This window comes from Abrus precatorius, unplaced genomic scaffold (genome assembly GCF_003935025.1).
Source record: "Abrus precatorius isolate BTA unplaced genomic scaffold, Abrus_2018 Scaffold9, whole genome shotgun sequence".
Lineage (NCBI taxonomy): Eukaryota > Viridiplantae > Streptophyta > Magnoliopsida > Fabales > Fabaceae > Abrus > Abrus precatorius.
In genome coordinates this window covers 982271-1006034 of record NW_020874439.1, presented here as the reverse complement: position 1 = coordinate 1006034, position 23764 = coordinate 982271, and the positions used below count along the sequence as shown (strand labels likewise).

General features: G+C 31.0%; 2 protein-coding genes and 1 pseudogene across 2 annotated transcripts; 1 reads left to right on the top strand and 2 right to left on the bottom strand.

Moving 5' to 3' along the window:
* Positions 1 to 3353: 3353 nt before the first annotated feature.
* On the bottom strand, positions 3354 to 6328 carry LOC113849989 (putative disease resistance protein At1g50180). Its single transcript, XM_027480277.1, has 3 exons — positions 5908 to 6328; positions 4324 to 5755; positions 3354 to 3600 (listed from the first exon to the last, which is right to left on the bottom strand). Exons 1-3 carry the CDS (start codon positions 6326 to 6328, stop codon positions 3354 to 3356), a joined length of 2100 nt encoding a protein of 699 aa, XP_027336078.1.
* Positions 6329 to 8153: 1825 nt separating this feature from the next.
* On the bottom strand, positions 8154 to 13513 carry LOC113849990 (annotated as a pseudogene).
* On the top strand, positions 9854 to 22362 carry LOC113849991. The gene is made up of 3 exons (XM_027480279.1): positions 9854 to 9864; positions 21483 to 21638; positions 21755 to 22362. Exons 2-3 carry the CDS (start codon positions 21631 to 21633, stop codon positions 22338 to 22340), a joined length of 594 nt encoding a protein of 197 aa, XP_027336080.1. The 5' UTR covers positions 9854 to 9864; positions 21483 to 21630; the 3' UTR covers positions 22341 to 22362.
* Positions 22363 to 23764: the final 1402 nt, after the last annotated feature.

Below are 23764 nucleotides of genomic sequence, written 5' to 3'. Positions count from 1 at the left end.
ATCAAAGGCAGGCTCATTGCTGATTTCCACAATTCTTTGGACCTATGTTCCCCCATTATTGTTAAACTTTGGGACGTGTTTTGGGGTTTATAACTTGTTGTGAGTAAAAAGATTCAACTTATATGGATTGAATGTGATTTTAAGGAGGCTATCTCTCTTATAATTAATCTTCAGAACTATAATCACGCTCTATTTTTTGTTGTTAGTGAAATTAGGAAGTTACTTACAGGGATTAAGTTTATTTACTTTTGCCATGATATTAGGGAAGCTAATCAAGCAGCGAACTGGCTGGCAAAAATTGAGTCTAACTATGGAGTATCTTTTACTTATTTTGAGGAAACAATTTTTTATTATCCTTTTTAAATCTAAATTTCTTAAATTTTTGGGTGCCTAAAATTGTAACCTAATTCACTGTTTTTTATTGGGCTTTTAGCCCCATTTATAAACAAAAATAATAATAATTTATTCATCTTTTTTTTTTACATTAATTGATTTTAGAACTAATGTAAAAGTTATTTATTATATTAGTTTAGTTATAAAAGAACTAAGGTAAATAAATTTTTATAAATTTTTAAAATATCACCATCTTTTATTTTATATCAATACTTTTAAAATTGATATAAAATCTTATTATAAAATAATATTTTTATGCTATTATTTATATATATAATTATCTATTAATTATTATTTAAAATTTTTAATTTCTTATAAAATTTCCAATAATCACTTGTGAATTTAAATAATCAATTAGACAGTCAAAACTAAGTTTGACTACCAAAGAAAAAGAATGCTTAAGTAAAGAATGTTAATATCATAGCCATTTAAGTAAATTTTTTTCACATATTTTTTTTTATTGACCAATCTTTTAAAAATTTAAAATAATTTTAAAAATAATAAATGTATGAGATAAGTATTTTTCATAATTTTAATAGAATAATTAATCAAGAAAGTATGTAAAAGAAACTTTTTGCTGTTATTTTTCAAAAATAAAGCAACCTAACATCTTGCGAGGAAACAGGGATATTTGGAATTTTTCTTTTTAATGAAAATGTTATATAATCTGAAAAATATTTTAAAATATTTAAAATTTATTAAGAAAAATATTATAGTAAAAAAACTATTTTTAAGATTATTTTAAATCATTTTTTAATATAACCTACTTATCCTTCACACCAATTTTTTCACTTATCTAAACAATGAAATAATTTTTTTTTAATTTCTTTGGTTCTTGTTTTTTATATATCCAATCATCATTTTTTTTTATTTTTCTGTATATTGTTTATTTATATTATTGCCATATCATTTGTGCTTACATGATAAAATTTAATTAGAAATATAAAATATATTAAATTATATATTTTCAAAATTAATAAAAGTATATTGTTATAATAACTAACAAAAATATGAGATAAAGATATATTTATGATAAAAATAATTTATTTATAAATAAATTAAATTATTAATGCATAATATAAGTCTTATTAATTATAACACAATTAGTATGAAAAATTAAAATTATTTAATACTTTTGAATGAATATTTCATATCATAGTTTAACATAATTTTTTTAAAATTTTTAATTTCTTGGTATAAAAAAAGTTTAAGTGATTTTGATTTTGATTATAGATAAAATTTATTAACAAATTTAATTTTATACATCAAATATATAGAATAAAATTATTTTTTTTTCTTATTGCTGATTAATTTTAGTAATGTGATATTTATACAAAAGTTTCCTTTACAATGAATATTTTGTTTTTAATATTTCTTCATATTTTAACATGAAAATTTATAATTTATAATTTCTTGTTATCAATAAATTTTAAGTGATTTTTTATTATATATTAAATTTATTAACAAAATTATTTTTTGTACATCAAATATATAGATTAAGTATTTATAAAAAAATTTAATTTGAAAAATATATATGTATGATATTATTTCACAATTTATTACTTGTTTATAATTTTAAGTAAAATATTATAAATAACATTTAAATATTAAATATTAGTAGATTAACTTCTTAATTCTATCGTCTCCAACTTTTTTTTTTTGTTATTTCAAACATAACAAAATATTTATTAAATTTTATTATATTAAATTTATAAAAGTATAATAAATAATTTTTAATAAAATTGTATCATTATTAATTATTTATCTCATCTTTAAAAATTGAAGTTAATAAAGAGTTATTACCTCCAGTCCATTTTATAAAAAAAAAGACTAAATTTCTAAAATTAAAGAAAGTAATTAAATCACTTATATTTTCTATAAATATAAATTTTATTTTAAAAATACCTATGATATTAAATGTTGTAGTAGTAATTTGTACAATTAATGATACTAATAAAAAAATAAAAAAAAATTAACAATTAATACTTCTTAAATCTATCATTTATTTTTTATAATAAAAATTAAAAAATTATTTTATTTTATTTCTTATAAAAAAGATCGAGAGTATTTTATAGATTTAATTTTAAAAGTGTCCTTTCCCTCCTGTCCTATTCGGAGTTTTATTTATTTTTAATTATGTAACCCTTAACGTTCTCCTCTTCCTCGATGTCTTTAGTTATTCTTTTTACTAACATTGGATTTCTCATAGTTTGCTTGTCATGCAATACTTGTGCCAATTCCAAGTAAGAATAAATAAATTATTGGCTAAATAGGAAGTTAAAAGAAAAATAATAAATTAACTCGTAAAAAATAAGTTTTGGCAGTGTCCTTTTCATAGTTGCTCCCTACCTTTTTCTCTCAACAACCCCATGGAATCAAGTATGAATGAAAAAGAGGAACAAGAAGAGAGGATGTCGCTCGTAGTTACTTTCATAGTTTTTTTCCTCTTCTCTATGATTATGTTATCACCTGTGAGAATAAAATCTCAAAACTCATGCGCAATCTTGCCAGATTCGCTGGTGGGTTAGAGAGGGAAAAGGAGAAGGAAAAAAGCATTATCGTGTCCAATTTTGAGAAAAAAAGAATGTGGTCTTATGTGATCATTATTTGAAATGATAAATTGATATTTTATTCCATGTTATCCCATACAGTGTCGGCTTTCGCAAACATGTTTTTACTGAATAAGTATATATCTATTTTAAATTTTAAAATTATAAACGTTCGTCAATCTTTTACATTATAAAAAATTATTTTATTTTTTAATATTTTAAAATGATTTATCTTAATTTGTTTTAATTTTTTATTATATTTTATATAAAAAATATAAAATAAATATCGTTTTAAAAAATCAACCACTAAAATAATCAGCATTCATAATTTAAAGAATTATATTTACTCTCTTTCAATACTTGGCCTGGAACGTGCAATAAGTAATCTATCTATCATATTCTTCTAATTACTCACTCTACTACGAGTTTACAGCCATCCATCACTTCAACAATTCTTAGCATGCGAGCCATTCCTTGTGAGGGTTGCTGAATCTGCACTTTTCTTAAGGATGTCAAAAACCATATTTCAGATGGGAGATCATCCAACCAATGACATTTGTCGATGAGCAGACTCTGAAGGCGTGGCATTGAACCTTTGCCCAATGTCCATTTTCGAACAGCCAATTTTTTCATCTGAAACACCTCAAGTGTTGGAAACTTGTTTGCCAAGCATTTAAGATCAAAGTATGTAGTCGCTGAACCTCCGAATAGTCTCAAAATTTGGAGTTTGGTGAGGTTTCCCAAAGCATTCACCCCGTCATCATTCAAGTAACTAACGCCTGTTAATGTTAACTTGGTAATGTTTGGAGGAAATGTGGCCCCACACATTAGAAGGTCCATGGCATTGTCAACTGTCAACGCACTCAAATGACTCAATGGCTCTAAGCTTTGTAACAGTTCTTGTGGCCTACAATTCACGTTCCTTTCCATGCTGGCCCGTTTTGAGGGATCTGAGCTTGTATAGCTCTTCGATCTAAGGACAATTTGCAACTTGTTCAAATGACTTAATTGTTGAAGGGTTAGCAACAATTTGGGCAATTTATCCTCCTCGCCATTTGGATAGAAATACAACCCCAAATTTTTCAGTTTGGGGAACCCACCTTCCTCTATCATATACGTCGTTCGTGCGTTGAGTGCAATGCAAGAGATGGTTTGAAGATTCAGCATAACTTTGTTGTTGATTTTTGTAAAGTGTCCTCGTAGCACAATTGGGCGATTTGTATACAAATGCCTTAAATGCTTGAGCTTCCACATTCCACTGGGGAAAGAAATACTGTTCCCACGGCACCACTGCCCCAAGTCCAAGGTTAATAGGTTCTGAAGGTTGAATAAAGAAGCGGGAATATTGATGTCTCGATAATCCGACTCTATTCTCAAGTACCTTAGGTGGATGAAACCCCCTACGTTGGAAGGGATAGTATTGCAGAGGTTCCTCCCAAGATCTAACACCCGAACCAATTTGAAGCCTTTGAAGAGCCATTCCCACTCGCTACGAGAAAACTTGTAGGATAGGTTGTCCAAGTAGAACAAAGAACGAACACACGAGTGGTTGTTGTTGTTTGAAGAAATATAGTGGTTTATGCTACAATGGATGGACAACCTACGGGGTTTTGTCGGAGTTAGAACGTTAGTATCCATGCAAACTTCAAAAACCTTGTCCTTTTCGCTCTCGGATATGCAGAGGTCCCGAAGAAGATCGTGGATGCGACACTTTTTCACACCTCCACTGACTTTCAATCGTGCCACCTGAACCAAACTACGATCAATGAGTTCGTACAAGTAGTCTTCAGCAACATCCTCAGGATCCCTACTCCCCGATTCTTGAATAAACCCTTCAGCAACCCATCGTTCCAACAAAGGCCTTACAGGAATTTCAGAGTCTTCAAGGAATATCCCAAAGTACACAAAGCACGGCTTCAACCTTTTAGGGAGGTTGTCGTAGCTGAGTTTGAGTATATCCTTGACGCGAGTCTCATCTCGAGTAAGATACCAGTTGACATGACCCACCACTTTGGACCATTCTCTTTGTGACTTTTCCTTATTTGCTAGAAGCCCTGCCAGTACCACAATAGAGAGTGGCAAACCGCGACAACTTTCAACTAATTTTTTGCCCAGAGGAACTAGGTCAACAGGATATTCTTCTCCCCTGAACACTTTCTTGGAGAAAAGCTCCCAACTTTCTTCTTCATTGAGAAATGGAAGGAGATAAGGAGGGTCTCGGCTGGTATGCGAGGCCACCTCTTTCAAACGACTTGTAATCAATATTCTGCTACCTCTGGTGTCATTTGGAAAAGCATCTTTTACCTCGTCCCAGTCTTGGGTTTTCCACAAGTCATCCAGTACCAGTAAATATCTCTTCTTCTTTAAGTATTCCCTCAGCATTCCCTTCATTTCGTCTTTGCTCAAGCTAGAAATGTCTGCAACCTCGAGTTTATCTATTATTTCCTTATGCTTCTTGCTTTTCCATCGCATTTCTTTTGCTTCATCCTTGCTCAAGCTATCGCGAGGTTTATGGCTCTGCATCAAATGCTTCAGAAGGCCAAGCATAAGTTCCCTAGCTCTGCAATCATTAGATGCATAAACCCACGCGCGAACGTCGAAGTGTTGTTTCACTTCGTTGCTGTTGTACACCTTCCGTGCAAGGGTGGTTTTTCCTAATCCACCCATGCCAATGATTGAGACCACGCCACGCGCCGAACCCCCTTCCACGAGCCGCGTGATGAGTTGCTTGGAGTCACGGAAAAACCCCACGACCTCGTTTTCCTCCACGTTTCTTCTTCGCTCGTGGAGTGATTGCACCCTCTCCTCGTCTTCTCTTGCTATGGATTCTGTTAGCAATCATGATTAAAAGAATAAGATGGTACATGAGTTGCAAAGATGAAATAACATGGGACAATTATTTGATATAAGAATTATTATACTATTGTAAGTAAGTATTTGGTGTGATTAATTCTTCTCTTCCTACCTCTGTCATATTCTTCACCTTCTTGGAACTGGAGGTACTTAATTCTGTTCTGGCAAATTTCATTGATAGTGGCTTTTGTCTTGTCTATTTTCTCGGCCAAGTGCCGAAGCAACTTGGCATGGTTCACGACGTGAAGCGTTCTCTCCAGGATGCTTCTCTTCTTGTGTGCGGCCACGTTGGCGATGAACGTGTCCACAACGTCTTCAGCTTCGTAGGCAACGTCTCTAATTTGGTTCACAACTGTTTGCTCTATCTCGCTCTTGTGCTTCTTCCTCCCGAAGGTTTTGAGGATCTCGTTTATCATTTCGAGTTCGTTGTGGAGGGATCTGATTCTGTCCTCCACGCCAGAGAGTAACTTAGCTTCGTGTGCTAGAAGCTGGGACAAGTGATCTAAGAGGAAGGCAACCACACTATCTGCCATCACACCAATAAATCTGTGCTTAGAAAGTGATGAAATTTCGGTGGTGGTGAGGAGTGAGGAGTGAGGAGTGAGAGCTCAAGAACCAAGGGAAAAGGACTTATATAGTCTCCTTTTCTTGTAAATTTCTGATACGTGGCTTGATATTGTAGCTAGCAAGTCAATAGGATTATATCAGGAAATTGCGTGGAAAGTGTAGAAAGTCTGGAAAGTTATCCAACTGAAAGACTTGGAGTCAAGACGCCGTGGCAACAGTCAATGGAACGTACGGTTGGGTGCGTCAGTTGCACCTTCGACCTATCTACCTACATTATATGCGCTTAATTAATACTTATTTTCGAAGCTTTCTAATATATAAGAACAGTACGTAAAGTCTCTATCCATGTGGGTTGAAGAAAAAGCACGGTTTTAATAAAAGAAAAAGAGGGAGAGGGACTTTTTGTTTGGTTTGCAAAGAAAGGAAATGGAAAATAAAATAATTTAATATACCCTACCTCTGCTGTGAAATATTTGTTTAGAATATCTATGGAATTTGACTCGTGTAAGCTAGAGTTATGCCGCTTACGTACAATCATAAAATAACAATTTGAGATGCCGTACTACTACTTCAATTGGTAGTGATACTCTTAATCCCTCATTCTAGGGGTTTGATTTTGCTTATGGTACTTCATTTTTATACTATAATTTCTTCCTTGATGAACTTTATAAGTTGGATTCAAGGACGATGAGATTATAAAGTGATTTGATGAATTCCAGTGAACTTTCTGAGATTATGAAGTTGAGAGGTTCTTCATTTTTCATTATCTTCACTTAGGGGATATTCAAGTTCCCTCAATTATGCAGACTCATCGAAAGGGGCCCGGAAAACAAAAGAAAGAATATTAAGAAGAGAAGTAAATAAAAAGCGTACATCTCTCTTAAAAGGGACAGAAGAATACATCTCAAACATAAGACAAAGGTATAAAGAACTTAATTGAATTTTCTTTTCACTAATATTAACCCTTCATGTGAAATATCGGCTGAATGCGCACCACATAATCCATCGAGTATGAATGAACCAATTGGCAGATGAAGGTTTTTGAACGTGTCCAAGCTGTATAGAGCGGTATAGAGCCTTCAAGACGCAGCATAAATGACCCTTGACTGGAGATTAGGCAGCTAAAAGTTGACTTGATGAATATTTTCCTTTTTGTCTAAGAATTCTTACATTACAGTATTAGAAATTGATGCTGCCACTGCTTACAGTCAATTTTCTTATCCGGAATTTCAAGCCCATAATTGAGAATTTTATCTTTTATTTTTTTTATCAAATAGCGTAATTTGTAGCAAATTCTATAAGATAAATGTCTTTCGTTTATTTATTCTATTACCTTGAGCGTGCTAACCCGTCAAATTACTACAATTTACGACGTTAACTTCTGCACTTCAAGGTTAAGTTAAATTTGACCCCAAAAAAAGGGTTAAGCTAAACTAAAACTCCCAGACCCAAAGGGTTAAACTGAAGCTCCTGATTCGTATAACACCTAATGGAAAGAAGTTGTTACCTAGCAAAATATACATTTACTGAAGTTGGAAGTGTTCTGAGTCATTACGAAAGAGTCTAGCAAGTGCTCCAACCCTTTTACAACAGTTGATGCCTTACGGTTTCACTCCCTCCCATTATACTTGTATGATTCAACAGTTGCTCGCTACTTTTAGGTACTATGTATCTCTTTCCACTTTTCCCTTGAGCGGAAAAAGGAAACGAGCAAGGAACAGATTCCAATGTGTAATGGTGTATCATAGGTAGTGAAATTATTTACTATATTCATCCATTTATACACTCAGGCTAAGCACCAAGGCTTTCTGTTCTGGGAACATTTTCGCATTTCAGACTCGGCTCTCCGTACATTTTCAATAATGGGTTGAATTCTTTTGGACAGTTCCTCGGTTTCCTCTTCAACATTGTTTATGAAGCTGAGTAGTTTTTCTCGATACACAGCACACAGTTGATCTTGGCGCTCTAACTCCATAGTAAGTTCTGCAATTTTCTTATCTTTATCACCCTACAAGTAGAGGAAAAATGATCATTTGGAAAGGCATTCACCCCAAGATCTAATAGAATTGGAATAGAAAGTGAAAGATAATAACAAAAAGAACAAAAAAAAATTGGTCACAAAAGGTTCCTCCTCAGAAGAATTAATTCTAGAGAAACCAGGAAGTTGAGTTCATATGTAAGCTTTTTTTCTCAGTAAGTATATGCACTTGATAGGAATGGGTAAAAAGGGCCCAAGCCCAAATAGAGGGATGTGGAAATTAGCTCCAATTAGGGTGTGTATGTAGCATGTGGAAGGGAATGCAAGGAGAGAGGGAATAGAGTGGATACAGCATTGTGGTGGTTTCTTGTGAAGCAGTTTTGCTTGGCAGAGAAAGTCTAGAGCATTTCTCTGATGGAGCCAGAGGCTCTAGGCTAGTTAGAGTTTACCTCTACTAGAATATTGGTTCTGTAATTTGCATTTTAATCAATACAATCCTAGTTCTCAGTATAAATTTGAGGGTTCTAACAGTAACTTTATGTACCTAGCATCTAATTTAATATGTATCTAAAGTCATCTATAACTCTCCAACTATATGCATTACTTATTAATTATCCACCCCGGGCATTTTATATAAAGAGCAGAAAGATAAGATAGCACTATAATTCAACAATGATAACCTCATTTCTCAGTAGATTTCCTAGGATTGAATGAATATCACTTGGTCAAAGAGGTTATGAACCATGTTAACCACCAATCCAACTCAAAAGCTTAAATTGTTAGGTGGAAGCACATCATTGCTAAGATTTCCATCACCATTCTCCAGAAAAAATCCTTGTGGGGTCACACCACAGGGCTTGAGGTAAGGCAACTAAGTTTAATTTTCTCCTTTTCTAATAAATTTCCTATTGCCAACAAATTAAGAAAGTCAATCATGTGATGAAGGGTTGGCACCATTGCTACCCAAAACTAGAACATGGCTTAATCTCATACTCTTTCACTGTCATTCCAAGCTTGATTTCAATTGTAAGCCTCATAATAATACAAGGCATCTCTCTCCTATATTTACTCTCACATGAGCCTGCCCTTGTTTTTCTAACTGAAACTACTACTTTTTCTTATTTTTCTCTCTCACTAGTCTTAAAAAAAATAAACAGTTATCATTTTTTAAGGGTGAAGGATCAGATTACCACATAAACTACAACTAGTTCTACTTGAGCTGTCCAAGTCCATTCCCAATCATCTTCCAATAATTAGTAGATAACATCTACTTTATGCCATTACATTTTGTTGTTACTTGGTAGGGTAATATATAAGAAACAAGTAACTTCAGTCATTATCTACTAATGAAGGTTGATTATGAATGCTGGTAAAAAAAATGGACGACAAACTATTTTAAATAGTAAATGTTCCTGCATTCTTTTTTGGTATAATAGTTTTTTCGAATTTATATTTCTACATCTTCTTAGTGTACACTATGTATATATTTTTATCACAGGCTTGTTAATTGTGAACTCAAGGATGGTATACTATATGATATCATAGCAAATTTAAGAGTCAGGTGATTTTAACTTTCAAATTCAAATACATGGATGGGAAAAATAGTTTCAGTTAGCCAAGATAAGGGCAGGGGCGTGTGAGAGTCAATAGAGGAGAGAAGGTGTAGTTGGGATGATGAGTGGAAAAGTCAGAGTATTAATTAAATTGGAAAAAAAATGACATTATCCACTACTTTAAATTGTTTTAACACAAAAGGGTGCGTTTTTAATCCAAGAGAAAATATGGAGGATGATAACCTACATATATATGTATGGAGGTAGCAATCATCTGTGTGTGTATGCCTATTATCACTTTCAAATTGTACACAACAAGTTTACACCTAATAAACAATGTAGAATTATTTGAACAAGAAGAAAACACACCTCAGTGCTGAACCCATTAGCTGTAGCAATTAGAGGATGGTTGTGATCCTTTATAAATCTTGTGACAACCCATTTCCCAGACTTTTCCAACTTCACCAAAATTGTTGCCTTGCAACCTTCCCGGGCACTAGGTCTTGGCTTTTTCTCTGGCCCCAAAGTTCCCTTGTTATTTGGTGAAAATCCTTGTTTGTTACATCCAAGTCGGCGAGCAAGAGTCCTACCATCAATTCCAGAACGCCGTCGTTGCATAATGCGTACAACAAATCCTACCCGTCTGGCATATTCAACATAAAACTTCCTAGCAGCTTCTTCAGAATCAAATTCCATGCCCACATATGGCTCTTGAACCTCAACTCCTTCAAATATACTTGTACTCTCTTCTAGACAGCTATATTCTGCTTCATTTACCTTGTCCAAATCCACTACCAGAAAATCATGAGTCTTCCATTTTGTGTCATCAAGATATACGTTTTCAAATATTCATGGTCTTTTATACATAAATATTCAGTGTTTTTGAGTTAGCAGATGCATTATCAATCCACCATAAGTGTGTCCCACAAATTCAGTGAAAATTTGAAAATAAACCTTGGCTTAGATATATTTCATGTTTACTGAGTTTAGAAAACATACAAATGAAATATCTCCAGACTATTCAGAAATTTATTTTCAGCTAGACCAAGACAACTTAACCTTAGTGAAAGCTTGCTTTGAAGGACCAAAGCATATGAGAAAGGGAAAGGAGGAAGCAAGGAACAATAAAATGAATTTCATTTTAAAGAAATTGAGTCAAATTAATACGTAATACAAATAATGTAGTGTACAGGAATGTGCTTAGCTGGGAATTTTGTTTCAAAATCTCTCTTAGGAAGATTAGCAAAAAAAAAATGATTATTTCTTTAAAATAAGTAGAAGTGTTAGAACCATATATGTACCAGATATTTTGTCCTAGAGGAAGATTAAATGGCATAATAAATTTATCCAATGGAAATCCACTGATCCTGGCACATCCATCCCTCTATTTCCCTTTGGAGATGACAAAAAGACAATAGAAATTATTACAACCAACCTAAAGATTTACAAAAGCTGCCCATGGATGCAAGTACACAATGTTTGTAGGAATTATAAAAGAAAAGGATAAAAACTAAGCCTGTTAAAGAACAATGGAATAGAAAGGATAGAAAAGCAAGTTGTTTCTACTTGTTTATGTTATTTAAGCAGAAGACAATGATAATCTGACATTTAGTGTTTCATTTATTTTCTTTTTTCTTTTTTTTTCTTCTTCAAAATTTTGGGGGAATTTTTCTCAATATATTTCAGCTTACAAGTGCTTCTTTCTATTGATACCCCTGCCTCATCTTGAAAAACCAAGGGTTGGTTGATTATTTTATAACTAGTCAGTAAGGCATAAGCAAATAATTCCAATGTAAATGCTGCCAGGTAAGCCCGGGGCTGACATCCCATTTGTCCAGTTGAAGCAAGCTTACTAATGGGTAGTCATGGGCTCACATCAGGGATAGACAATATCCCAGACCTGTTCATATTCATTTGTCACCTATGAATCAACAGATTAGCAACCCTGCAATTGCCAACTCAGTCATGATTAAAAGCAATGAATTGGAAGGGGACGGAACAATTCTTCTCTTTCAACCTAGTTATGTTATGATTCTTTCCAAGCCAATGCACCTAAAAAATTGATGCTAGTATTTGAAACATGTAAAACCACAACTGATTCTTGATCAATATGCCTAGCAAAATAACAACTTATTCTGCAAACCTTGTAACAATATAACAAAACATAGTTTACTCACTTTTGCAAATTCATGGCAACCAAATTATTGGAGATCAAGGACCTAGACCTAAATAGGAGCACTTTTCATACTTTTCATTCATGTGGATTTATTTTGCCAATTCAAAATGTTTGATTCAGTATCTTACTCTTTCTTAAAAGTGAGAAAATCAAAAGGGACAGAGATCACTCTATGTTTGCACCCTCATGGAGTTGACATTGAAAAGATACAAGTAACGGTTAGGTGGATGAACAACTTAGGGCTTAGATTGAATACTCCTCCTAACTAAAAAGTATACTTGTGCCAGTGGATGATTTCAATACTCTTTCCTTTTGGAAAATATTTGACATGATCATCCCAAAAATCACTTAATAACATCCTAAAATTCATGGAGGATAAAACTTGGTTGTTGTTGCTGGTGATGATGAAAGTTGAGAAAACATTGTCCATAACTTTATACTAGCAGGCTAAGGCTGAAAGACCAGATGACCTGAATCTGCCATATATTTATGTGTTCAAATCTATAAGGGGTTGTCCCAAAAAAGAAGTCCATGCTTACAGCCTTGCACATTCGGATAAGCCCGAACAGAACAGCTATGCAAAAAGAACAACTGATGACTAACAAAAATAACGAATTTTTTTTAAAAGAAACAGTGGAAACATCAATGGAACAAAGCGGTCCAATCCCTCTGCATATCTGTTATAAAATTCCACTGGAAAAGACAATGACCAAAACCCTAATCATCCGCTTCAAACAATTAGGAAGCAGAACTTGATTATTAAATTGCTTGGATTGTCTCTGCCAGAAACTATTTAACACCTATTCTTCAAAATCTGCAACATTTCAACTTCTGAACTAATGTTACCACAAATTATCAAATCTTCAAAACCTGCCACAAATGCCTCATAGTTCAACGTTTTCTAAGACGCACTCACACTCTACCACCACAATCTTACGTTCTTCTCAAATATATTACTGGAGAGAAAAGAGAAAACGAAAATTTCTTTCTGATAAAATCGAATTCTAACAGACCGTGAGAGAAATCCCTTTTGACAACGAAGTAAGAAAACTTACGTAACTCACTCTCTCTCTCACACACACACGCGCGCGCACAAGCACGCACACACATAAATATATGTAAAGGCTTCCCCACAGATAAACCATGTTTGGTAAAGTGCAGAAGGTGAAAGAGGAAAATCTGAATAAGCTGTTAAAAAGAAAAACTGTGCCGGGAAAAAACAAAACAGAACAAACATGGCGCAACTTACTGTGAAACAGCAGAGCTCGGCAAGACTGATTTTATTTTATTTTTTCACTGTGTCACGTTTTGTCGATTGTTGGGAGCAAAGTAGGAAATTGAAGAAATCGGAATAACCATTAAGAGAGAGCGATCTTGGATGTTGTATTTATAGGTGTACCGTATAACAATGAAACGAGGTTTTGGGCAGTTCAGTTTTTCTGTTTTGGTGGATTTTCGGGGAACCCTTGTGCGGGAACCTATTAGAAACAGAGACAGAAGCAAATTTTGGACGAGCCCACAACTTTTTATATTTGCACAGGTAAGTGTTCAAAATTCAGTTTGCCTTCTTATTGCAAAATCATGTTTTGTGCCATAATTACGGCTACCCACACCGATGGGGTTTACTTGGTGTTACAAGATTTTGATGTCATCAAATTATTCAGAGATTATTTTGATTAGCTGTATTAAAAGAAATATACTTTTGTAATTCTATTTCAACTAATTTATAATGAATTTAACGCTACACGATTGGATTGAAAATAATTCATTTTTTAATAACTCAATTTTTTAAAAATATTTTAGCAAGATAGATAGACTATAGGCCATTAAAAAAACTATGCTTGAAAGTCAACAGTTTTTAAGTTTTTAGCAGCTCATATAAAGTTTAAATTTTTAAATTTTTAAATATATAAATGATTAGGCTTTTTTATTTAAATTAAATAATTTTAAAAACTATTTTCAAAAATAAAGTTAATTAAAAATTATTTATCAAACTTGTACTTTTTTTGACACGTCACTTGGTGTATTGAACTACATGAGCCATATAATTTTTTTTTTATTTTTTAAAATAATATCGTATATCTCATTTCAATACTAGTATTAATGACATACAAGTGCAAAAGAAATTTATCTTTTTCTTTGGGAAATACTATAATTTTTACTTTTGTGACGATATTACTGTGGTAGATATTATGCGAAATGTTTACACGTGACATTAATTTAAAAATATTTAAATTTATAAATTTTAAAAAATAAAATTAAGAATTATAAGAATTTAATTTTAATTTTAGCATTAATGATTAGTAAAAAAAAATAAGTTGTGATAAGTTTAATGACATATTTTTTATAATAATATAAATTAAATTTATAATTGATTGAGTTATAAAATTAAAAATTTTAAAAATAAGAATATGAATTTTAAAATAAAATTAGGAATAATAAAAAATTCTTATTATAGTTAATTTTTAGTAAAAAAATAGTTAAAATAAATTTAGTTGACATAACATGCATAAAAATAAAAATTAAATTCATAATTATCTCACTTATTAAAATTATAAATTTTAAAAATATTATTAAACATTGTAAGATATTTATTTTAATTTTAGAATTAATTATTAATAAAGATAATCTTAATTATTTTTTGTATTCATAGTTTTAAATATTTTTTTAAAATTTATAATCTTAAATATTTTTGAAATTCATAATGTTAAATATTTTTAAATTTAAATCTTAAAAATATTTTAAATTTATAATCTTAAATTTATAAATTTAAATATTTTTAAATTATAATTTTAAATATTTTTAAATCAATGACATGTGTCAATATCTCACCTAATATCGCACTTAACAACATGGAGATAGCATTATCGTCCAAAAAAATGACTTACTCGTTTTATACCTATCATCTAAGATATGCAATACCATTTAAAAAAATAATAAAAAATAGTATTGTTCCTAAAAATAATACACTCTGTGATGTAGCACACACAAGTTGTAGATAGATAATTATTTTTAATTAACCTTATTTTTTCATAAATAATTTTTAAAATTGTATTATTAAATAAAAAAAACCTAAATAATTATATTGTTATACATTTAAATGCGTGTTTACACAGTTGTGCATAGGTTCGAAGCATGAGCATGTTTATCACGATATGTTTGACTAATTTTTCAACATTTTGTACTCAAAAAGTTTCAATAATTAATCAAAGTTCTCAAAATACTAATTTGCAATGATTAATAGCATAATCAAAATAAAGCTTTATCAAATAAAGAATAAATACATACAAATAAGCTATAAGAGTATTCTAAAATATAAACTTATTAAAATTTAAATGCATGTCAAGCATTGCAAGTCTTATTACTTCCATCATATTATAATATTTAGTCTATCTTAAATTTTCTCTAAATCATTTTTCTTTAAGGTCGATCATTTATAAATATTTTTTCTAAGATAAAGTAAAAATAAAAATAAATAATATTCTCACTAGTACTTAAATTATTTTTTAGTTTTTAATATGATTTTTGTAATTATTTCTTTATCATTTATGATATGTATTGTTTAAGAACAAGGGTTAAATAAAAAATAATAATTTATAAAAATACAGGTATATATATATATATATAACATGCTATGTATTTATAATAAAACTCATAATATAATTATGAATAATTTTCAAATTAATAACTATGATATGTTTATTTTGTAACTATTGATATTTTAAAAAAAACTATGGAAAAAGTAATAACAATTGATTAACATAATTTATAAAAAAATATTTAAACTTATAAAAGAATATTATGTAAAATTTCTTACATCTATTTAATATGCTCTGTATTCATAACGAAAAAAACTATAATTACAATATTTTATCAAAAAGTAACTATGAATTGAATATATTTATTTCATAATTATTGATATTTTTAAAAATGAAAATTAATTAACATAATTTGTAAAAATTATTTGAAAATAAAAAATAATAATATTTAATTAAAATTAATTAAGAAATGTCAAAATAATGAGATTATTATGATAAAAAAATACACAAGAAGAAATAAACTCTATAAAATTCTTAATTATATCTTACATATATATTGATAAATAAAATAATATTTTTATTTTCATTTTCCATTTACAATTTGTATAAATTTTTTAACAAAATTATTTTAAACCAACAAATATATGTAAAATTAGCTATCTTATAGTATTAATATAAAATTTAAAAATATATTAAATACATGATAAATTAAAATGCATAATTATAAATTTGCATTACATAAAATTGATAAATTAAATAAAAATTTAATTATTAATTTTTACTTATTTTTGATTTATTTAAATATTTATTAGTTATTATTTAAATTTTATAAAATAATTTTGAAAAAAGAATTACTACCCATGTAAAATTCACTAAAAAAATTTAAAATAAAAAAATGTTAATATTAAACCATTTAAAAGAATTTACTAGAAAATATAATAAAATTTGTATCTAATAAACCATTTAAAATAAAAATCAAATGTATCTTCTGCTTGGGAAAAACTTTTGATTTTTTTTTAAAATAGATTTCGGCTTCACAATCAATTTTTAAAAAGTAAAGCCTACATTTTCTTCAAAAATTTTACTTAGGTTATAATAATTTACTTTGGACTTTTTTTAGAGTTATAGAAATAGGTTTTAGACCTAAATAATTATACTCTAGTCTAAGATTTAGTGGGTTCAACATGTGGCATAATAGTCTAACATAGGAAGAAAATACGTAGTCCATTCAACCTCTAAAGTAGGGTTATCAATTTTATAAATACAGTCTAACATATGAGATTAGGATAGCGAGTACAATTATTCAAGTTTTCTTTTTCATCTTCAATGTTATCTAACTTAGTTCTTTCTTTGACCATCATGTCTGCTTCTCCTTTTCTTCTTCTTTATCAACTCATCAAGTTTTCTGGAACTATTTTGTCTTTTTTCTTTTTTTTTCATAATTTGTTAAAGATCATTATAGACTTTGATTTGTAACACTTCTAATTTTGTAATATTAATTATTTTTATTTATATAAATCTAAATGTATATTCATGTATGTATTTTTAGATATATGTTGTGAACATATGTATATATATATATGTGTGTGTGTGTATGCATAACTGGTTGGGCTGAAAGTGGGCTAAGTGCCTAAGAGCAGGGCGTAATACTGGGCTGTTCTTGCTGCAGCGAGAGGATTCTTACTGTAGTGAGAGGGCCCCAAGAGAAAGGACTGAAACTGGCACCTTCTCGCTGTAGCGAGAGACGTCTCATTGTAGTGAGAAAGCAACAGTTTTGTGGTGCATTTCTAGGTGCAGTCTCGCTGTAGCGAGATTCTACAAAAATCAGAGTGTAGTTTTCTCTGATTTTTTCGCTGTAGTGAGAGGGCGTGTCGCTGTAGCGAGGGGACCTCGCTGTACCGAAAGTGTCGCGACCAGAAAAGGATTTAAAGGGGGTTAGGGTTTGGGGAGAGTTATTTCTCCCTCTCCCTTCGATTCTCTCATACCCACAGCCTTATTCCACTGATTAATTGCCTCCAAAGCCGTTCGGGTGCTTGATTGAAGGTTGAATCTGTGTGGGGAACGCTTGGAGGTGAGTTTTAAACGGTTGAGGTTTTTATTTTCCTTCCCCTTCCTCTGTTTTGGTGATTCTCGGGGTTCTCATGGAATTCTTCCATATGTTTAGGCCGAAAGCCGTGTGGGGAGCATTTTCGTGGTTAAGTTCGAATGTGGGTCTTCAATCTAAGGTAAAGGGGGACTCTACCCTACTCTTTTATGTGTGATATTATGATGTGGTTGAGTAGAGGGTAGGAAATTGCTGAGATATGTGATGTGGGCACTTGTGCCGTTCATACATGTGTGTGTGTATATTGAATGAATGTTGTGTGAAATGCGGGCTCGAGGGCCGTGTAATGTGAATGGAAATAGGCTATGTGCTGTGTGTGTGCTGTGAAATGAATGTGGGCCTAGTGCCGTATAATTGAATGAAATGTGTGTTGTGTGCCATGTGTAAGCATGATTATTGCATGCGTGAATGGAATATATGTGAATGGGGCGTGTAACGCCGTTGTAATATGTTGTGAATAGTTCAGCGATACACTAGGGTGTGGGAGATGAGGACAGTAGAAATACCTTAGGGAAAAGGGAGTGATGGTGACACCGACTGTGGAATGGGTGCACCACGGGCCACACACTCTCTTCTTCTCTATATCTCTGACCACTACCTTTGCTAAGCGACCTGTGACTGCCCACGTGGTATCCGTGAGGCAGGGGTAATCGGCGACCATTCATGGTGTAAATATGTGATCACAGTGCTGTAGTGAATGTGGCTAGCGTGAATATGCTTGAATTTGTGTTTTGTACTTATGGATGTGAAATACTGTCTGTGATTGTGTTTGTTTAATGTATGGAAAACGTGCTGGAGGTGAGACTCTACGTTGATTGTGTGTTTTTGGATGTAGAGTACTCACCCTTACATTCATTTTTCAAGTAATCAAGACGATCAGCACCAGACTTAGTGAAGGGATGAATGGAACTGCTATAGGACTTATAATATTATTTTGAAAACTGTTGTATTTGAATAAGTCTTATAGCAACTGCTTAATACATTTTGTAATCCCTTTCTTTATTTGAAATGTTTGATGAACTTGGATTGAAAATGAAAATTTTATTATTTTGAAAAATTTGTGAAATTCCTTATTTATTGAATTTAAATTTAAGGTATTACATGATTAATGGCAGAGATGCCTCTATTAATGTTTTGTAATGTCTTCCTTTATTAGTTTAGTATGAAGCTTTATTGCTGAATTAGTAGAACCATTGAATCCAAATAAAGCAATAATAATAATAATAATAAAGTTGTAGAAAATTTTCTTATGTATAGCGAATAGTTAAGAATTACAATGAATAAAATACCTGACTGACATTTGTAAAATTTACCTACAATGGATAGAGTATTTACTCACTACATAAATATGAATATAAGTATGAGTAAACACCTGCAAATTTTAATATATATACTTGAACTTTGTTCTACAATTATATATTGAAATTTTGTATTATTATACTACTTATGTGAAGTTATATAAGATTAATATAAAAATATATTTAATAATAAAGTAAACAAAAAAATATTTTAGTTTATATTTTTAATAGAAAAATTTATTTAATATTTTATATCATTTAATTAGGCTAATACAATTTAATATTACACAGTTGATATGAGATTGACTTTTTTTTATAAAAATATTATCTATATATAACATACATATAAAATATTTTTCATACCAGATATTTTTGTTAATAAAATCATATTGATATTTAAATCATAAAGTGAATGATAAATAATAAACATATTATAAATATTTTATAAATTTTATAATCACCTACTATTATTGTAAGATTATTTATTAATATTTAAATTTTATTTTTATATTTTAATTTAAAATAATATTTTTCTATGTAACATGTGTATTACAAGTACAACTATAATATATTAAATCTAAATAATATTATTCTTACTATTTATTTACGTTCAAAAAAGTTTTGAAAAAAATATAAAATATAAAAAAATATTGTTGATTTTTATTTTTTAATTTTTTCTTCAAATAAAAAGTATAATTTTTTTATATACACGTATATTTCTTTATTATTGTGAACATTTATCTTTTATTCAAATTCTTTCTTTTAAAATTTATATACATTATAAATATTTAATCCATTAAAATAATTTATAAAAAAATTATATTTTTGACAAAATACTTTCGTATAGTGCATGAGTTAAAAATACTAGTATTATATATATATATATATATATTAATTATATTATATTATTTTAATTAAATTCATTATTTTTCTTACAATTTCAAATTCAAAAGTTAAAAAAAATATATTTTATGTATCCACTTTTTGTTATCGTTTAGTACTTGAACTTCTCTGCCTAACTCTACTTTCATTCTCAATCTTTGTTCATTAAAACTTAGCAATTATGAAAAGTTATTCATTAGAGTTAGTTGTCAATGCTTCTACAAGTGATCCTATACGAAGGGCGACCCACTGCGCAAATCTATTTCGTTGTCGTTTTGATGTTGCCGATCGATAGAATCTCATACAAGATATATTTTTCTTTATAAATATTTTTTTTTAAACAAGCGTGAGTAATGAGTACAAGATGAGTATGCTGGTACTTAGAAAGTACAAGTACATGAATTAATGTTTATACTCACGCGAGTATGAAGTTATGTGCGAGTAATGCATGAATGAGTATGGAGTTAAGTACAAGTATTTTTTAAAATGCGAATATTGGAATGGGTACTATAGAACCCTACTCGTACCTTACCCATTACCATTCCTATGAATGATTTGAATCTAATAATAAAAGTACCATCTAAAATAGTGTCTTTGTTTTGTTTGATTTATTTATTTAATTATTTATTTTGAGTGAGCATGCTTATGTTTCAACGAAAGAATTGTTACATTTGATCAAATCTATTTAAAAATTTTGTTCTTTATTAACATAAAGCCTTTGCTCTAAAAATTTATTACCTATACACAAAAGATTAGATAAATCATGATGACCTAATTAAAAATATAATTTTCCATGATATTTAACAATGTTATAACAAAATAATTAACTTGAAACAAAAATAAAAATATTAAAAATTTAACAAAAATAAATAAATAGATGACGATTTAAAAAAAAATCAAGGTCTAAATCACTAATTTTATAATTTTTTTAATTGAAATTTACATGAGAGGATAATACACAAATTAAGAAATGTAATTAATATTTTTCATATTTATATTGAGTAAAATATTTATGAATTAAATAAAAATAAATATATAAGTAAAAATTTAATAATTGTATTATCTTAATTTTTAAATGAATAAATAAATAAATGAAGGAATTCAAAAGTAACACTTTTTAATAATATTTTCAACACATTTATTGTAGTTGGTGTTTGTTTTTTTTTTTTTTAAAAGGTACTTTCTCTGTATAATTATTCGAGTCAAGAACCACTTAAACCAAATCTTGTGAATATAAACATATATATTAAAATTTATGTTATTTAAACACCTTAAAATTGCTACTGCATATTGTTTCTTTATTTCTCAGGTCTTTATTTTTAATACATATATCCCAAAAATTGAAAGAAAAACCGCTAAAATATATCCCATTCTAACAGTACAAATAATGGTTTCCATTTTGTTGTGACGGTGAGAGTAACATAGATACAGATTACGCGTGTAGTGCTGAAAATAATAGTTGTTTCGAGCGTGAAGGCATCGTTTTATATATTGTAATGCAATGTCCTTGTCCTGCCACCGTTAATTTTCCTTTCCTTACGTATACCTTCCCTTTGCACGTTGAAACGTTCAGAAAAGCATAGAGAGCAGGAAAAACAAACAAACACAACCACTCCCGAAAACGAAAGCATCAACCTCTCCCCTAAGCAATTCTTGTATTGTTAACCCTCAGACCCAAGCAAGCAAGCCAAACCCTTCCTCTTCAACCCTCTTTCTTCGCCGCCATTGATTCCCCCTCATGGACGAGTATCTCTCTTCTCACTTCCCCCTCCACGCACACTCTTTTGACGCATCAACTAATTTTATTTCGCTAATTGGTTCTAATTCAAAGCACTTTAATTTTGGTTTTTTGAAATTGACAGATCAGAGCAATATCCAAAGGAGTATTACACGAGCGAACAAAACGGCATCAGCAGAAGGGTTTCGTCTTCCTCATCGTCGTCGACCACGAGCGTTCATGTGACGGCGCTGGACGGATTAGTGAATGTGAACTCGCTATTCACGATCGCGGTGTTCGTGGGGCTGTCCCTAACGACGCCAGGGCAGCGAAGCCTCGAGAACCGTTCCTCGTGCGATGCTGGTGATGACGTGGCAAAGAAGCTTCTTGTGTTCGAGGTGGTGTCCTTCAGCTTCTTCCTCTTCTCCTCTTTGGTGGCGCAAGGGTTGAAGCTGGCACTCAACTTGCTCAACAGCAAGGACGTGGATGAGGCCTTCAGGGCCCATATCAACCTAAAGGCCCTAAGATTGGGGATGTTGGGCTCCGCTATTGGGTCCGTCATGGGCTGTCTCTTCCTGGTCCTTTCTATGGTCAACGTCATCGAGATCCGCCTGGGGATGTTGTCTTGTGGCAGCAAATCCGCTGCTCACGCTGTTGCCGCTATGGTTGTTTTGGTCTCTTCTGCTCTCCTGCTTTATATTTCCACTGCTATCTATGCTTTCACCCACTAAAATTAAAAACGAAAAACAAAACTGTATGAATATCTTACTTGTGTTTCAAGATTTGAAATGGTTCTTAAATTTTATTTTTTTATGATTTCGTGTCGTCTTCATGTTTCTCTCTCATTTGGTTTCTTTTCTTGAAAAAGAATTGAAGTATTCCCAGAAAATTGTTTTGGTCTTGCTTTTGTATTTAGTTAATGGTGGTTCCGGGAAACTACTTCAATATTGCTGCTGAAATGAGATTTGTAGGTGAGAACTGAGAAGTGTTTGGGTTGTAATCAGATGCTTAGATGATGCGCTATTTGGTTTTAGATTGCATTTTATTGGTAAAACCTACTGCAATGTGGTGTGGTGTGATTTTGTTTAGACTTTTTTCAATATTAGTTAAGGTGGCATGAGAAGATTTGAGTAGGTGCTGTGATTGGGGGCGTAAGGTTTTCTTGTGGAAGTCACTAGAGGAAAATTTGATAACAATATATATACGGAAGGAACTTATTTTTTGTTCTAAACTGTGGTTGCAGGATTTCATCAAAGCTTTTCTCCATTTAGAAGATTGCTTTTATATGCTTAATCATCTATTTGGTAATGATTTTTTCTGTGGTTAGAATTTAGAGTTATGGTTCTGGTTTTCTGTTCATTAACATTTTAAATATCTTAACGGAACAGAATTTCAAGTTCATTGGATGTGGATTATTATTTTTTTTTAATGAAATTTTTTCGTTTTGCTTTATTACTTTGTTAGTAGTGTACTGCTGGGTTCGTAACTTGTAGTCCACCTCATTGTGATTGCATTATGATTTGTAGGAAATGAATGCTCAAGTACTTGGCAATATGATATTGTTTTGCCTTCTGTTTAATGATCAAACTTAGTCCATTGACGAGTGGTGTGGTCAATTGATTTCTCCAAATTAAGTTTATTGTGGCTCAGGTTTGAGTAAGAGCATTAGGCATTGTCTTGATTTTTTTTACATCCTAGTGTACCTAAACATCATGCTTAGTGTTAGTTAAGGATACTTATGAAGTTTAGGCTTTGCACTGTGATTGGCGGAATGTTTCTCTTGAGGAAACCACAAGAGGGAAATTTGATAATCATAATTGGGACTTACTTTGACTTAATTGAGTTTCTGGTCTGAACTGCACTTGCAGGACTTCATGAAAGTTACTGAATCTGCAATTGAGAAACAGATTTTTCGCATGTGATCAAAGCTTAGTTCTGGTTTTCGATTAACATACATACTTGTAATAGTTTGATGGCTGAGAAATTAAAGTTCGATTGATGTGGAGTTTTCACGCTCAGTAGATTGTTGAATAGAATTAACAAAACTTAGGTCCTGGTTCCTTCTGAACATCTTTATGTAGCTTTTGACTGATTGCCTCTTTTAAAGGGTATGTGATTAGATATTAAAAAAGCTTAAACGTTCATTTCCAATTCC

Bases quoted from the DNA above. Each gene is read 5' to 3' on its own strand.
- LOC113849989 (XM_027480277.1), bottom strand. From the start codon at position 6,328: ATGGCAGATAGTGTGGTTGCCTTCCTCTTAGATCACTTGTCCCAGCTT. The intron at 5,756-5,907 runs GTAGGAAGAGAA...CCATAGCAAGAG, and splicing joins AGGTGAAGAATATGACAGAG to AAGACGAGGAGAGGGTGCAA. The intron at 3,601-4,323 runs GTACTTGAGAAT...CTTGGCAAACAA, and splicing joins GGGGGTTTCATCCACCTAAG to GTTTCCAACACTTGAGGTGT.